Raw genomic sequence first — 17,449 nt, 5'->3', positions numbered from 1 at the left:
GTGCCTGGAACACTCTCCCTCTTCCACTCCAACTACTGACCTCCCTGGGTTCCTTTAAGTCCCAATAAAGAGCCTACCTTCTGGGGCAGCTAGGTGGCATAGAGGATAAGCTCCAGCCTTGGAGTCAGGAAGACCTAAGTTCAAATCCAGCCTTAGACAAATGACACTTACTAGCTGTGTGACCCTGAGCAAGTCACTTAACCCCAACTGCCTCACCAAAAAAAGGCCAAAAAAAAAAAGCCTTTTACAGGAAGTCTTCCCTAAACCCTCGAACTTCATTGCCTTCCCTCTTTTAATTATTTCCTATTTATTTTGTATATAGCTTGTTTTGTATGTATTTGTTTGCATGTTATCTCTCCCACTGGATTGTAAGTTCCTAGAGGGCAGGGACTATATTTTGCCCTTTGGGGGGGGAAATCCCTAGCTTACCACAGTGCCTGGCACACAGCAGGTACTTAATGTTTACTGAACTGAAAGTGCGTATGTGTTCTCACTTGATCTTTACAACAAAGAAGTGAAGATGCTACTATTATTCCATTTACAGATGAGGAAACTGAAGTAGACAGAGGTGAAGTGACTTGGCCAGGCATACATAGCCAGTAAGTATCTGAGATAGTATTTGAAGCCCAGCACTCTGGCCACTGCATCATCTACCTGCCTCTATGCTAGGCAACCCCACCATCAATGCTTTTGAATAAGGCGTGTCCATTCAAAGCCACAATCCAGTGACAGTTTTCATTCCACCAAGTTTCAAAAATTCCTACGAGCTCTAATTTGCCTCCTCCCATTAGGACTTCCTCGTTTACTGCCCAAACTTTGGGTACATGTGTATATACATTTAAGGTCAAGGGTTTTACTCCTGATTACTCTCTGACTTTGTCTCCTGTGAATTTCTGGGTGTCTCAACCATAATTTTTCTTCCTTCTTTGTGGTTATCCGTTATAGTATCTAACTTGGAGAATCTTCCTAAGCAGTTTTCTTCCCTCCACACCTTTTTACAATTAAAACTTAATACTATCATTAGGCATATGTTCATTTTAACAGGTACAACATTTAATTTTAACATTACAAGAGGGAAGGAATAATTCATTCCCACCACAGTCTACATAAATACTGATAACAGAAACATCAAGAAAGCTAAACCGGATTTCTTCTAACCACTACATTATTCTAGAAGTCAATGATAAGGAGCCAAAGATGTTGAGCCCCAATTTGAAATCATCATTAATAGAAAGATATCAATTATAAAACACAGGTGTTATGCAACATTGCCCATTAATATGGGAACTAACCAACACGGCAAAGAGGTAACAAGGTACAGCTAGTCCTTACAGGTTTACCCAACAAGAATTAAGAACCTACTAATGGGGGGGGTGGATAGAACAAGTTTACATAAGCCGTTAGCCCCATTCTTATCAGGATCAGTCTCCTACAAAAGTAAGACGAGACAACACATGGAGTGCTATGTCAAAATGGAAAGCATCATCCTGGGAAGGGATGAAGGAAGGCTGATGAAAGATACAGCATTTGATTTGGGTTTTAAAGGATGGGTAAGAACTCAACAGGTAAAAAGGAGGATATTATAGGCAGAGGAAACAGCGTGAGTAAAGGCACATAGATAGGAGCACAAGGAACTGTCTGGAAATACCAAGTCACCCAGTTTAGCAGGAGCCTAAAGCATGGAGAAAGGAACTGCCAGAAAGATGAGGTGGCAGCAGGACAAGGAGGGAACAGTGAAGGAATCTGCCCACGATTCCAACAGCAACAGCAAACCCCTGAAGAATCCTGAATCAAAGAAGGTCATAACTAGATTCCATGAGGAAGACTATTTTGGCAAGAAAGAATAGGAGGAAAAGAGAGGAAGGCCACTGCAGCAGTCTAAGTGGATGGCAAACCAAGTCTGCTCCAAGGTGACAAGAGTCAGGAGAGAAGATAAGCGAGAAATGGAGTAGAATCAAGAGAACCTGGCAAAGGTAACCAGCTCAGTCGGGGATATGCTGAGGTTCCAAGCGTTAGAGCTGAAAGGGGCCTTAGAGAGAGGGCATCTAGTCCAAGCCTCTCATTGCACTGAGGTCCAGAGAGCTGAAAAGCAGCTGGTCCAACGTCATAAAAGCTGTAACCAGCAAAGCCAGGACGTCTTCTCCCTCCCAGTCCACTACTCATTTCACTACAGCAGACGGCCTTTTAGGTTGAGCGGGACCCGCAGGTGGAGAGCTCACAACCCAATGGTAATGCCTGAGTAGGCACTGGGTAGCTTTTGATGGGTCTTAGCAGGGAAGTGACACAGAATGACAGTATCGGAGCTGATGAAGCCACACTGCCTCGTAGTGATCAGTATTGCCCTTCCTTAGATGTTCACAAGTCATCTCTTTGATACTATGTCTTCTTTTTGTATTCCCAGAGTTTAGCACAGTGCTTGACACATAGTAAGCACTTAATAAATGTTTACTATTTATTGACTGACTGGTAAAGACCAAGTTCCTTAGCCTCTATTATGAAGCCCCATCCTATCCATTTTCCATTTAACTAGGTAGTGAAACTTAAGTCCAGCCAGAATGATCTCCTTCCTAGCCCCACCCCCCATTTTCCAGCGTAACAAATCCCCTTAAGAAAAGGATTTGTTGGGGGCAGCTAGGTGGCCCAGTGGATAGAGCACCCACCTTGGAGTCAGGAGGACCTGAGTTCAATCCGGCCTCAGACCAAATACTTGACATTACTAGCTGTGTGACCCTGGGCAAGTCACTTAACCCCAATTGCAAAAAAAAAAAACCACCAAGAAAAGGATTTGTTCTGTGAAGTTTGGATTCAGTCAAAGGGTCGCACTTGAGGACCACATGTGGCCTTGAGGCTGCAGGTTCCCTACCCCTGCCTTACACGCTTAAGGTTCTACCAGAAACTATTCTTCTCATCTTACCAACACCAACCCCATGCTATCCTTCAAAGAACAGCTCAAGTCCAACCTAGGCAAGTCATGGCTTCTCACACTCTCTCTTATTATTAGAGAAAAGAAACCTCTAAAGCTTGAGATGAATGGATATCTTGTTTTCCTAACTGGACTGATGCAACTGGAGGCAAGGAAGTCACATATACATATATTTCTTTTCACATACACATCTTTGGGGGGGGGGGTAGCTGGGGTTAAGTGACTTGCCCTGGGTCACACAACTAGTAAGGGTCAAGTGTTTGGTCTGAGGCCAGATTTGAACTCAGGTCCTCCTGACTTCAGGGCCAGTGCTCTAACCACTACGCCCCCTAGTTGCCCCCTTCACACACACTCACATCTTTCTATCTAACAGAGTACACTGTACATAGTAAGCACTCAAGAAATATTTGCTAAGTGGTCTTAAAAAGTTGGGCAGCCGGGTGGTGCCGTGGATAGAACACTGGGCCCGGAGTAAGGAAGACTGATCTTCCTGAGTTCCAATCTGGCCTCAGATACTTACTAGCTGGGAGACCCTGGGCAAGTCACTTAAACCTGCTTGCCTCAGTTTCCTCATCTGTAAAATGAGCTGGAGAAGGAAATGGCAAACCCTTCTTTACCTTTGCCAAGAAAACCCCAAATGGGGCCATAAAGAGTTGGACACAACTGAAAATCAGCTGAACACGTGAAAAACTTAAAAAGCCACTAAAAATCCTGTCATGAGAAGAACAGAGCAATACTGTTCTCTCAGAAGAGCTGGGATTGTGTCATCTATATATCACCGTTGTCTTTCCTAACCCACAATACCAAGTTATTATTTTGCTTTACCAGCAAAGCTAAGGACGTCACCATCACACATGAACTATGAGATGTGCTACTATACAAGTAGATTGGGCAGTATCATTAATCCATTTTACAGATAGGTAAAAATGAAGCAAGTTAAAATGCCTACCGGTCACACTGTTAGGAATAAGGATGGAAACCTCAGGGACTGTGTTCAAATGTCAGCTCGGCCTGAGCTTGCTCTGTGACCTTAGACAAATCATTTCTCCCGCCATGATTATTACTCATTTATATAAAAAAAATGACTCCAAAAGTAACAGGAAGATTTGGGGGAAGTTAATCATGGTCCTCTGATTAATCCTACTTTCCCATTTGTTTCCAGTTACTAATGTCCAACACAGTTCTCTTGAACAAATATCCAGAACATTTATAAAGAGACACTCATGGCCTTTGCTTCAAGAGTTTTTCACCAGAATCCAACCACAGAGGAGCCCAGTGCAATGATAAGATGCTGAACTGGGGAGAGTCAGGAGAATCAGGTCTTGGCTCTGATAGTTACTTATGGGAAACTCACCTAACCTCTCTGGTACTCAGGCTCATCATCTGTGAAATGGGGGGGGCGCGCCTTGACCCTAGGGTTTCATTCAGTCTAATATCTTAACAATTCTGCACTTCACAGACACAGTATAAGTAATGAGGGCCAGGCTAATCCTGCTGCTGTAACAAAAAACCCAAAGCAGGGCAAAAGAATCAGATACACTCACTCATTCCAGTCTGGGCTGAGAAATTCACCTTATCTGAGAAACGTTCTCCAGGGCGAGAAATTCCTGGGCTCTGATTCCAAGAAAAGGCTGCCTCTGCGTGCCAGGTGACAGCCTGCCTCCTGGAACAGTCTGACTTAGATTTCACAAATGAGGTGCTATAGGCACTCTCAATCCCATTAATTATTAACAGTGAACATTAGCACTGGTGTGGAGAAATAACTCAATAAAACTCTCTTGCAATTTGCTTCCAACCTCTGGGAATTTACTCAGAGTTTTCTACTAACTTGGCCCCTTTCGTTTAGTAGCGCTCCCTAGAAAAAGAAAAAAAAAACACCCCCTCAGTCCCCCACCAGGCCTGCAGCAAGAACTTCACTTTGCTAGAACAGGCTCCCCTCCTCCCAAGCCCGCCACTGAGACTGCCAGCAGTAAGCCCCGCCCCTCCCCAATCTCTGCAGCCCCATTCGCCTTTACAACCCTTCCTCTGCGCCCACTGTTTCGACTATAATGCTTGCTCATCCTTAAGCATACCATTCCTGAAGACGCCCTACCCCCTCTTCTTTTTTCCCTGGGAATCTCACCCACTAGTCTCCATTCCCAAGACACCTTTTGCTCTAGCCTCTCCTCCACCATCCAGTCAGCTGCCCAAATCCTTTCTATTATCTTTTCTAGAACTGTTTTTTTCATGTAACAAAAACCTATTTCTCCTTCCCACTTCCCGTCCACTGAGGAAAGAAAGAAACCTCTAGTAAGAAATATGTGTAGTTAAGCTAAAACAAGTTCCCAAATTAGCTATGTCCACAAAATATGTCTCGATCTGCACCCCAAGTCTGTCACCTCTCAACAGGAAGTGGGTTTCATTATCAATCCTCTGAAAGTCTGGTTGGTTAGTGCACGGATCAGAGCTAAGTCATTTGCCTTTACAATGTCATTGTTAATGGGTAAATTGCTCTCCTGGTTTTGCTGACTCTTCTCAGTATCTCTCACATTTACTCCAATGTTATTTCAGGTCCTCATCTCATCTAGACCACTATGGTAACTTTCTGTTTGTCCTATATCCAGCTTATTCCCATACCAAAACATCTCCAAATTGATGCCCAAGTAATTATACCCTGCTGTGATCCGGTGATTTCTTTCACTCAAAAACCTTCTCTGGCTCCCCACCCCTCCCACCCCGGTCTATTTAAGTCAAGTGAGCAAGCATTTATTAAGCATTCACTATGTTGCCAGGCCCGGTGCTATGGGACTGAAGATAGAAAAACACACACACACACACACACAACACACACACACACAAACCCCCAGTCTATCCTCAAGGATCTTACAATTGAATGGAAGCAACATGTAAATAACTATGTACAAGATATTACAGGGCAAATGAAATAATTTCAGAGGGAAAAAAGTACCAGCTTTAAGGGAGACTGGGAGTGGGATTTTAACTGAAGGAAGCCAGGAAAGCCATGAGGAAGAGCTGAGGAGGGAGAGCATTCTGAGCATGAGGAACAGCCAGTACAAACATTCAGAGCCAGGTGATGGGAGTATTATGTTTGAGAAACAGCAAGGCAAGCAGCGTCACTGGATCACAGAGCAGGTGTACGAAGACTGGAAAAGCAGGTGGGACCAGGCTGTGGAGGGCTTCAGAAGCTAGATTTTATACCTGATCCTAGAGGTAACCGGGAGCCTCTGGAGTTTACTGTTAGGTGAGGGCAGAGTCCTGATCCTAGTACCCCGGGCCCTCTGTAATCTGTCTCCAATCTGTTTCTTCAGACTTATTTCATATTAATTCCCCCTTACCCACTTCACAATTTTAGCCAACTGGGCAGTTCTCTGCCACCAATTTTCATTCTGACCTTTCCAAGTGCCATTTTCTCCAGGAAGCCTTTCTAATCTCTCTTCAATCCACTCTCCCCCCCCCTTTCCATTCTCACTCACAGGCTAATTTAAGTCATTAATATTTATTTTCTGAACTATTACCAGACTAGCCTAACAAGTTTTCTTTTACTTCTAGACTCTTGCCCCTTCCAATATATCAAACACATCCCCAGCAAATGGTCTCCAATTCAACAAACACTAATTAAGCGCCTACTATGTTAGGTCTTCTTGGTACAGAGGGATGATAATGTCAATTCTTTGCTCAAGTCTTCAATGGCTACTATTACCTACCAAGTAAAGACATTCAAGGCCCCAACCAACTTGTAAGGACTTACAGTCCACATGGATACTCTAACCAAAGTAGATTGCAAATACATTCTATATGTTACATCCCAGCAAACTGAAAGATTTGGCAGGTGTGACTGCTGAGTCACGGTCAATCATCACCAAAAGAACTTGGAGAGGTACAACTATTTTTCTGACAGAAGAAATGGAAAAGTGCAGAGCCTACAAACTACAGGTCAACGAACTTGACTTCTACTCCTGGAAAAATTCTAGAATACAAAGCTAAAGGGAACAAATATATTACTAAAGTCTATGAAGAGCTGAAAAATAAAGAGATTATCCCAAAGAACCAGCACTGGTTCATCAAGAATAGGTTCTTCCAAATAACCTTATTTCTTTTTTTGAGCCTGGTAATTCAGAGGAATTTGATAAATTATAGATTAGTCTGCCCAGATTCGTGCAAAGCATTTCACAAAACCTCTCCTGCTATTTTTCTGTAAAAGATTAGTGAACCAGAAGTCAACAGAGTTAGGTGAATTGAGAACCGTATGCAAGTCTGGCCCTGACAAGTAGTTTATTAATGGTTCTCTGTCACCCTGACAGGTTATTCCACAAGAAAGCTATTCTTACATTACACTGAAATTTACCATCGAGTCCTGAATCCACTAAAATTGTTCCTATGAAACCAACAGCCCCCTCTAACTTTCCTTCCATATTATGTTTGCATAGAACCAAGTGTCACTGCTGAGCAGGGTAGGACTGTGCCTTGCCATCCCAGGCTTTACTGATTCTGCTTTACGCTCCTCCCTGTGCATCAAACGCTCTTCACACATCCATCAACTGACTAACTGCCTACAGACATCCCAGTCCCTCCTCGAGGTTAACCTCAAATGCCACCTCCTCCCAAAACTTTCCCTGACCTCCCAGGCTCAAAGAAATTTTTCCTGCATATGATCTCCGAGTACTTAATACTCTTTACCTGTACTATGGTTATCATAGTCTAATCTTGTACTACACTTATCTGAATGCATTGTATTTCTCATATTATAGGCTGCCTGAATTTCCTAACACAGTACATCTAAGTCCTTAATAAAAACAACCAAACATATTTATTTGGGGTCTACTGTATGCCAGAACTATGTGAGACCCTGAGGCTACAAAGATAAAAATGGAACAATCCCTGCACCTAAGGAACTTACAAGTCTGCCAGGCAAGACAACTAATGACACAAAATAGATACAAGGGCTTATTAAATAACTATCCTGGAAAATCTGGAGAAGCAAGGTAGCGATGTGGAGAGAAGACTAGATGAGGAGCTCTAACACTGACTCCCAGCTCCCTGCTTGATGCATCTCCATTGCCTTCTCTATAAAGACTAGTTGACCTTGAAGCGCCTTTCCAGCTCTGAACCTAGGATTCTACCATCCTATATAGAGTATATATTTCTATCACACTGAAGAGTTTCCCCCATTATAGTGTACATAGAGTAAAGAATATGAACAAAACAGTTCTCAAAAGCAATGCAAATTCTTAGTTTTTGTTTTGTTTTTAGGCAACTGGGGTTAAGTGACTTGCCCAGTGTCACACAGCTGTAAGTGTCAAGTGTCTGAGGTTGGATTTGAACTCAGGTCCTCCTGGCTCCAGGGCCAGTGCACTATCCACTATACCACCTTGCTGCCCCAGCACTGCAAATTCTTAACAACCAAATGAAAGAAGGCTCCAAACCACTAACAAGACAAATGCAAATCCAAACAACCCAGCAAACTGACAAAGATCCAAATGACAGAAATCGTCCACGGAGGCCAACAATACACACACAAAAATACACAAATTTCTAAAGCAGGGAACCCGCAACTGAGATCAGCTGGCAGCCGAGCCAGGCCTTACAGAAAGGCAAGGACTCCATGAAGCCAAGACTGAAAGGGATGCATTCCAGGCATGGGGAGAGTTTGTGCAAAGGTGCATAGGAGGGAAACAGAACAGTGTTTATGAGGAACTGTGACCTCTACACCCCAGCCCAGAAGCTCAAAAAGTTCCCATACAGCCTCACAGCCAACGGCCACCAGGAGGTTAATGTACATCTAAGTTGAGGAAATGACCTGGCAGTTAATCCACGGCAGTGAAGGTGAGCAGTTACCAAACGCCTTTCTGTGGTGGTTTTACTGCCAGCCATTTCTTATACAGGGAAATGAACTCCCTTTGTCAATAAAAACAGGAGAGCAGCGAGACAAGTAGCTCATTGGCTCTGGAAGAGTGGTTCGCATAACATAAACTCAGACTAAGTGACTTTGCCCAAGGTCACACAGAAACTTCATGGATGAGCAAGGAATAGTCGTGTTTTTCCTTTTCATTTACCCATGAAACCCAATTCTCTCCCAGTAAAGTAACTAAATTCAGAACAGATATACTCTAGAAAGCTCATGGTTTTAACCTTTCTCTCTCCTTATCCCAGAACCATGCTGAGTGTCCAGCACACAAAGAGCATGCACGTAATAAATGTTTGTGGAATTGAATTGTTATGCCTTTCTTCTGTTTATTATGTAATTCCTTCTCCTTCCTATTAGACCCACACACAGTCACTGTCTACCCTAGGTGGGACAAAGAGTAATGAAAGGGCTTTTAAATATTGTTTGGCAGCAATACTGTAAGTGGGGAAAGCACATGGTGGCACGGAAAACCAGCCTCAGATCTGAATCAGAAAGCTAGGTTGGAGTGCCAGTGCTTTTGTTTATTAACTGTGTAACCCAGAACAAATCACTTAAAACTCTCTGAGGTTCAGCTTCCAAATCTGTAAAATGGTCCTACAAATACATGACTCAGAACACTAAGAATGAAGAAGAACCCTAGGTGACCAGTGAAGCATACAGAAAGGTCAGCTTAAGTTATGGTATACAGAAGAGAGAATGAAAAAAACAAAGAAACAAACAAACATTTTAGTCAGTCCCTAAAACACCTTTCAAAAAGAGGGCTTTGGGATCCTCTAAAGATATCTCCAGAGCAAAAAGGAACAAGCAAAACGCAGAAAACAGCAGTGTTTTTAAAATGGAGTGGGAGCTGTTATTTAAAGTCAAAGGACCCAGGTTCAAATTCCAACCCTGCTACTTACTTACCCTGGGTCATCTTGGGTAACAAAGGCACTTAGCCTCCTTTGGGCCTCAATTTCTTCCTCTAGCCTAGATCATGTTGAGATTCTTAAGAAGAGAATATTTTTTTTTACAACCTCACTTTCCATTTAGAAATAAAGAGTCCATCCTGTTCCTTCTCAGGGAAGGAAACAACCTAGCAAAGAACTGGAAACAAAGTCAAAGGCCACTGGTAGGTGAATTGTGGTACATGAATGCAAAGGAATACTATTGCTCAAGCACCAATAAATATGAAGAAACCCGAGAAGAATGGGAAGACTTCCACGAACTGATGCAGAGGGAAGTACAGCCAGGCAAACAACGTACAGCAGTACAACCACGTAACGGCAAAGAACAAAACGTGGAAAACTGGGCGTTATAATCTAATCGCCAAGCATGGCCCTGGAGCAGAGATGAAAAACACAGCTCTCTCCCTCTGCAGCCTGGAATAAACACTATGCTAAACTCCTTTTTCTCTCCTGTTCTCCTTCATATCTGGGAATGATGAGCTGGGGAGGAGCAGGGAAGAGATATATTTAGAAATGAAAGCAATGTAAAAAATATCAATTACAATTTTTTTAAAGAGAACCAAACATCTTTATGAAATTGGGTAGATACTACATAGTGACTTTTTCTCCAGAGCGGGTAAAGGTATACATCCATTTTAAAAATAAGGTTTTGAGAAGCAGATGTTTGACAATCCTCCCTCCCCCACTTCCTACAGTGGTAATTTTGTGAAACTTTTCCAAAATAGGATGTTATACTCTGATCACTGGCATATCAAGGCCCCCAAAGGGGAAAAAAAAATATGAAGAGCCTAGGCTGTGAATACCATTGCCTTGCCTGTTTATCAGTTCTCATTTTGGTGTTTGTTCTCTGCCATATGTAGACCTCATGGCATTTCTAAAGTGTGAAACAGGAGATTCTTATCCTTTTCCTTCTCACTAACTTGTTATTTTCAGAAAAATCCAACAGATCAGTCATTTTGTAAACTTTGACACTTGATTAATTTTTTTTTCTAGTCAATGTTATCTCCTCAAGATTATACATTCTTCTCCTTTCTAGGTAGTACTACACTGTACTATGTGTACACAGAAGACACTCAGTGAGTACTGACTTGAATTCAACTGAGGCAGGAGGGGTAGGCAGAGAAGCAGCAGAAAGATAACAGGAAATGAATGAAAGAAGACCAAAGGAAATCTCCAATCAGACAGATTAATACTACTTTTGTAAAGTATGCAAAGTATCCATGCTACCTTAAAACTACCTTCTACCATCGACATACTGGACAAGAAAAAAAGTGATTCTATATTTTCTTTAATCAAGAGGAGAACTGGTAGCATCCAAGCCTCCATTTTAGCCCTCTAGTCTAAGATGAAGAACTCCAAAGGAGGAAAATAACATCTCTAAGTATGTATTTCTATGTGTTTAATTCACTGTGCTAACCGAAGTAAAAAGGCTCTCTGGAGTAAATCCAGCATGAGTGACTCTTGTCAATACACCTTATTCTAACCTCTCTGCTAATCTCCAGCCTTAACATCTCCAACTGCCGACATCTTGAACTGGATCACCTTGGAGACATGTTAACGTCAGCCTGTTCAAAAAGGAACTCATTTTCCTCAAACCTTTCCTGCCTTCCAAAATTTCCTATTACTGCTGAGGGCATCACAATCTCCCGTTCACCCAGGCTCGAAACCCAGGCATCTTCCAAACCTCCTCCTCAATCTCTCACCTCTCATACACAATCTGTGGCCACCGCCTGTTCATTTTACATCTGCCACATGTCCTCTTTTTTCCTGACACTGCCCTGGCACAGGCCCTTACACCCTCACATCTGGACTACCGCAACAGCCTTCTGGTTGGTCTGCCTACCTCAAATTCTTTTTATTCCGGTCCATCCTTTAATTATCAAAGTGACCTTCCTGAAGTGCAAGCCTGACCACGTCACTCCCCAACTCAATAAATTCCAATGGCTCTCTATCATCTCCAAGATCAAATAGAAAATCCTGTTTGGCATTCAAAGCCTTTCCTAAAGTGACCCTTCACATTTCCAGTCTTCTTATAATTTCTTATGCCCCACCCCCAACACTCCTCTATACGATGACAATAACCTCTTTGCGATTCCTCCTGACTCCAGACATTCTCACAGGCTGACCCCAAGCATGGAATATTGTCTTCATCTTTGTTTCCTGCCTTTCCTGGTTTCCTTCAAATCCCAGCTAAAATCATGTCTTCTATAGGAAGTCTTTCCTGATCATTCTTAATTCTGGTGCCTTCCTTCTGTTGATATTTCCAATTTATCCTAAATGTAGCTTGTTTGTTCACAGTTATTTGCATGTTCTCACTAAACTGTGAGAACTGTCTTTTTTTTTTTACCCTTTCTTTGTATAGCAGCCCTAGCACAGAGCCTTGAACAGAGTAGGCACTTAATAAATGTTAACTGACTGTTAACTTTCATTAACACCCAAGATTCTTCATGGAATTATAGACTTTTAGAGCTTGAAGGGATGGACCTTAGAGGGCTATTAAATACAACACCCTCATTTTACAGATGAGGGAACTGAGACACAGATAAGTCACAAAACCAATCAGTTGTCTCAGGCAGGATTTGGACCTACAATCTTCCCAACTGTAAGTCCAGGGATTTATCCACAATTCTCAATTTCTTTGTCAAAAATGCAGAAGTGTCAAGACACTAAGAAATATCTGACCCTGAAACAAAAAAAAAAGTTGCCATATATGTGAAATACAGATGAGGTAGTGGAAAGAACCCTGGAGTAAGAAAACCTGTATTCAAATCCCAGCTATGCAATTTATGATTTGTGTGACCTCAGGCAGACAACCAGTAAGCCCCAATTCATTCATCTGTAACATGGACAGGTTGGAATTGATCTCCAAAATCCCTTCCAATTCTAAATCTATAATCTTGAGTCACACTTGAACAAAGGGAGAGAAAAATGGATTAACATTTCCAGAAAAAAAAATTTCAATGAATTTTAGGAACAACGAATAAGGCTCCACCTTAAAAGCAAGTCTTCGAAAGTATTTAAAGAAAAGCAACTCGACGATTCTGAAAGATGACTTCCTACTTTGTCTTTTTAGCTCTCATCACCCAAATGGAATCATGGCCAATATTTAGCCATGGTATTTTGCTCTCTAACCCAAATCAATTATCATCATACAGTAATAATTACAAGGTCTGTACCTCTATATTTAAAGAAACATATTAGAAAGACTATAACATGAAAAAGGAAGTTGTAAAATCAAGGTCAAGCTTTAGAAAACAACATCCACTGTTTAAAAGATATCGGATCAAGTTTGGTGGGAAATAAATTCTAATTTCTAATGACTCCTGGCTTATAAAAATTTTGACAACAGACATTTCAGCCAATAAATAGGCAGGTCTGATTAGGCTAGGAGTAAAGCCTGGTAAACAATTGTAAGCGCTTCCTCGAATCCACACTCGACACATGCAGATGATTTCTAAGGCCTGGGACATCTTAAACTCTTGGAGGCAAAGGGCTGTCCCCAAAGCCAAGCTCCTCAGCAGAGACTAGATCTCTACATCCTATTGGTCAATCAGTTCCCCTATCTCAGACCTGACCCCCTCCCAGATCCTGAAATTGTGCGCCCAGTTAGGAGACTGAAAAAAAAAATACATGGAGCTTTAAAGTGCATAAAAGTTTTGCAAACCTGAAAGCACTACACTAATGTTTTAAATGTCTGTTACTCAGAACTGAGGTGTTAGATTGGACCCATGATCCAGCCTCACCCACTCAGCTGGAGTACAAAGAAACAGTGTCAGGAGCTGGGCACACAGGAATTCCCAAGAGACACTATTAGAAAAGGGGCTCAAGTCTTTTTCCTTCTGCCTCAAGTAACCCCAGGACACACTGTCTGGCAGTAATCTCTATTCGTTATTTGTAAATTCACAAGCTGCATCCCCAAAACACAAAACGCCTAGGAAAGGCATTCAGCCTCTCAGCAACCCACCCAGACAGAAGTATCCGTTTCAGCAGCCAATCTAAGAGGACCTGGCCTCAACTCCAAACTCTAAACCTGAGGCCATCAACTCCCATCCTCAAAGCCTCATCCCATTTGCTATCCACTTTGTGATTAGACTTGGTACACAGATAAACATGATCAATATGGATCGCAAGACTCATGCTCACCACCTGCTCCAACCAGTAAGGTCACTTCCAGGCAATTTAAACAATGGTACTGCCAAACAGGGCGGAGGCTCTCCAGCCCACCCGAAACCTAAGCTTAATCGCTTCCCTTTGGGATTAGCTGAACTATAACTTCTATGGCCCAGTACTAAATGACCCCAAAAAGTACAGCTCTCCCTTCAAGAGTGCTCCAGGAAGAAGCTCTAAATCAGTACTAATCTGGGGGGGGGGGGAATAGGGAAGAAAAAAAGTAAACAAATCATCTTCTGCGTGGATTTTCAGATCTTGGAGAAGGGTGAAGCTAAACAAGCTGTGGGTCTGAAAGGGTTGGGGAGGGGGCGGTGGGCGAAGAAAACAGGAAAGTTGCATTTCAAGGGACTGTTAGTCCACAAGTCTGGGGTTTTGTTTTTGTTTGGTTGATACCTTTTTTTTGGGGGGTGAGATTGGCTGCGTACAAATTAAATGGGGGGCAGACCAAATCCCACCCAGACATCCACAAAGTGAATGTTAGGGGAAGAAGAACAAATGGCTTTTCGAATGAGCACAGGAGGGCAAAGGAGGCTTAGGGAACCCGAGCGGCCCAGTGTTGAAAAAACGACTAGAATTTACGAGGTTTGAAAGTTTGAGTTAAAAAGGGGGGGGGGAGATTTCTCATGACAGAGCCTGGGAGCCGGACCCGACCCCGGCCGCGATGCGGGGATGCAATCCCGCACCTTTGTTTTTTCCGAGGAGGCAACTAAGGAGAGGAATGAAGGAAGCAGCCCCAGCTGCCCCGCCTTCTCAAACCCAGTACCTCCCGGCCGCAGGAATCTGCAGTGTAGACCCGCCACGAGAAGATGCATTTATGCAGCGCCTGCTGCGTCCCAGGTGCTTGAGGACACCCAGGGGTGCAGAGAGATGCAGCAGTGGGGGGCTCTCCGGGAGATCCCACAGCACGGGGAGGGGCGCTGCGGTGAGCAGGCCGGAGCTGGGGGAGGGGACCGGCGGGGCGGCGGCGCCAGGGTGGACCCCCTGCCCCGCCCGGTGCGGACGCGCCCCCCGCTCACCCCCCGGCGTGGTGGAGAAGAGCGTCCCCCCGGGCGTGGTGCAGTAGTCGTGAGGTAGCTGCGCGGCGTCGCTGATGGGCACGGTGCGGGTGGGGATGGCCCGGCTCTGGCTCTGGCTGTGCTGGGGGCCGGGCCCGGGGCCGCCGCCCGAGGCCGAGGCGGACATGCTCGGGCCGGGCCGGGCGGGCGGGCGGAGCGAGGCGGCGGCGGCGGGCTCGGGCTGGGTCGGGCCGGGGCGGGGCTGCCGCGCTCGCTCCGCTCGCTCGCCGCTTCCCTCCCTGTCCCTCCGCCGCCGCCGCCTCCCTCCGCCCGCCCGCCGGCTCCTCTCTTTCAGCCGCCGCCGCCGCCGCCGCCGCCCGATCCTCCGGCCTCCGCCTCAGCCCCGCAGCAGCAGCAGCAGCAGCGGCGACGACGACCGGAAGCGGGGCGGGAGGCGGGGCTGCCGGAAGTGACGTCGTGGCGGGCGGGGCGGGGCCCGGAGCCGCGCGTCCCAAGCCCGGGGCGCTTAACCCTTTCGGACCACGGTGCACGTCTGCTGGGCCTGGGATTGCTTTCTTTTTTAATTTAAGTTTTTTTTAATTTCTAATTCCAAATTCTTCCCCACCCACCGAGAAGGCAGGAAATATGATACCCGTCGTGTGTGTGAAGTCATGCAAGACATATCTATCTCCTTATTAGCCACATTGCAGAAAAAAAGCAAGAAACAAGAAAATGTCACAAAACAAAAAAAGTCGGCTTCCTTCCGCCTTCAGACCTCCTCAGTTCTCCCTCTGGAGGAGGGGGGCAGCATTTCCTTCGGGAATGTCTTGGATCATTGTATTGCCGAGGACAGCTAAGTCATTTACAATTGTTCATCACTCAGTGTTGCAGTTCCTGTGTGCAACCTTTTCCTGGTTCTGCTCACTTTGCATCAGTTCACGCGTCTTCCCAGGTTTTTCCGAAACCACCCCCGTCCTCGTTACTTACAGCACGATAGTATTCTGTCACAATCATATACCACAGCTTGTTCGGCCATTCCCCAACTGATTGTGATTGGGGTTGTGGATTGTCCTTTTCTCAAAGAGGACCATGACATCAGGGAGATGACATCATGACTTGCAATTGACTTGGATTTGAGTGAAGGCAAGGTCACCAGCCTCACCTTCTCCTCCAGAGCCATCTGGGTCCAAAGGTCAGATATCGATCAGAACAGGAGGACTGAAGATGCATGCCCCACCCCCCAATTGTTGGTCCTCAGTTCACTTTCCAATTCTTTGCCTCCACAAAGAGCTGCTATAAATATTTTTGTACCTATAAGACCTTTTCCTTTTTCTTTGATCTATTTGGGGTACAGACTGAGTAGTAGTATTGCTGGATCAAAGAGTAGGCACAGTTTTATGGGCCTTCTGGGCATAGTTCCAAATTCTTCTCCAGAATGGTTGCACCAGTTCACAACTCTACCAACAATACATTCGTATCCGGATTTTTCCACATTCCCTCTAGCATTTATCATTTCAGACAGGTGTAAAGTGGTACCTCAGAGTTGTTTTAATTTGCATTTCTCTAATCATTGGCGATTTAGAGCATTTTTTTATAGTTTTGATTTCTTCTGAAAAATGCTTATTCAAATCCATTTACCATTTATCAATTGGGGAATAACTTTTATTCTTGAAAATTTGACTCACTTCTTTATATTTTTGAGAAATGAGACTTTTATCAAGATATTTGCTGTAAATTCCTTCCCCCCCCACCCAGTTTCTTGCTTTCCTTCTAATTTTGGCTGCATTGATTTTGTTTGTATAAAAATTTTTTTAATTTTATGAAATCAAAATTATCCATTTTATCTCCCATGATCCTCACTATCTCTGATTTGGTCATAAACTCTTTCCTTATCTGTAGATCTAACAGGTAATTTTTTTTTCTGTGCTCCTCAAATTTGCTTATGATATCACCCTTTATGTCTAAATCATGTACCCATTTTGAGCTTATCCTAATATTTGGTGTAAAATGTTGATCAATGCCTATTTTCTGCCAAACTGCTTTTCCAGTTTTCCCAGCAGCTTTTGTCAAATAGTAAGTTCTTGCTAGGATCTTTAGGTTTATCAAACACTGGGTTTCAATGGTCATTTACTTTTATACATTGTGTACCTATTCTATTCCATTGATCACCAACTGTATTTCTTATCCAGTATCAAACTGTTTTGATGATTACCACTTTGTAGTACAGAGGTCTGGTACTTCTAGCCCGTCTTCCTTCATTTTTTTTTCATTAATTCCTTTGATATTCTTGACCTTTTTTTCTCCAGATAAATGTTGTTGTTATTTGTTCTATAAAATAATTCCTTGGGAGTATGATGGTAGGGTACTGAATAAATTAATCTGGTTGTATTGTTGTTTTTATTATATTGGCTTGGCCTACCCATGAACAATAAATATTTCCCTAATTGTTTAGATCTGTATTTGTTTGAAGAGCACTTTGTAATTGTGTTCATATAATTTTTTGTGTGTGTCT

General features: G+C 43.7%; 1 protein-coding gene across 4 annotated transcripts in view; it reads right to left on the bottom strand.

Moving 5' to 3' along the window:
* Positions 1-15,386, bottom strand: part of EIF4EBP2 (eukaryotic translation initiation factor 4E binding protein 2) — a 64,199-nt gene extending 48,813 nt beyond the window's left edge. For 3 of the 4 annotated variants that reach the window (XR_013485157.1, XR_013485158.1, XR_013485159.1), the window contains exon 1: positions 14,959-15,386. Coding sequence is in view for 1 of the 4 variants with exons in the window: in XM_020975194.2 (XP_020830853.1) it covers positions 14,959-15,124 (166 nt within the window). In the remaining 3 variants the exon portion in view is untranslated. The remainder of the gene's footprint in view (positions 1-14,958) is intronic. The other variant, XM_020975194.2, reaches the window with a different exon arrangement.
* Positions 15,387-17,449: the final 2,063 nt, after the last annotated feature.

The sequence above is a fragment of the Phascolarctos cinereus genome, unplaced genomic scaffold (genome assembly GCF_003287225.1).
Source record: "Phascolarctos cinereus isolate Bilbo 61053 unplaced genomic scaffold, phaCin_HiC Scaffold_3;HRSCAF=262, whole genome shotgun sequence".
NCBI classification, from domain to species: domain Eukaryota; kingdom Metazoa; phylum Chordata; class Mammalia; order Diprotodontia; family Phascolarctidae; genus Phascolarctos; species Phascolarctos cinereus.
The sequence above is the reverse complement of the archived record's forward strand: the minus strand, read 5'-3'. Positions and strand labels throughout refer to the sequence as shown.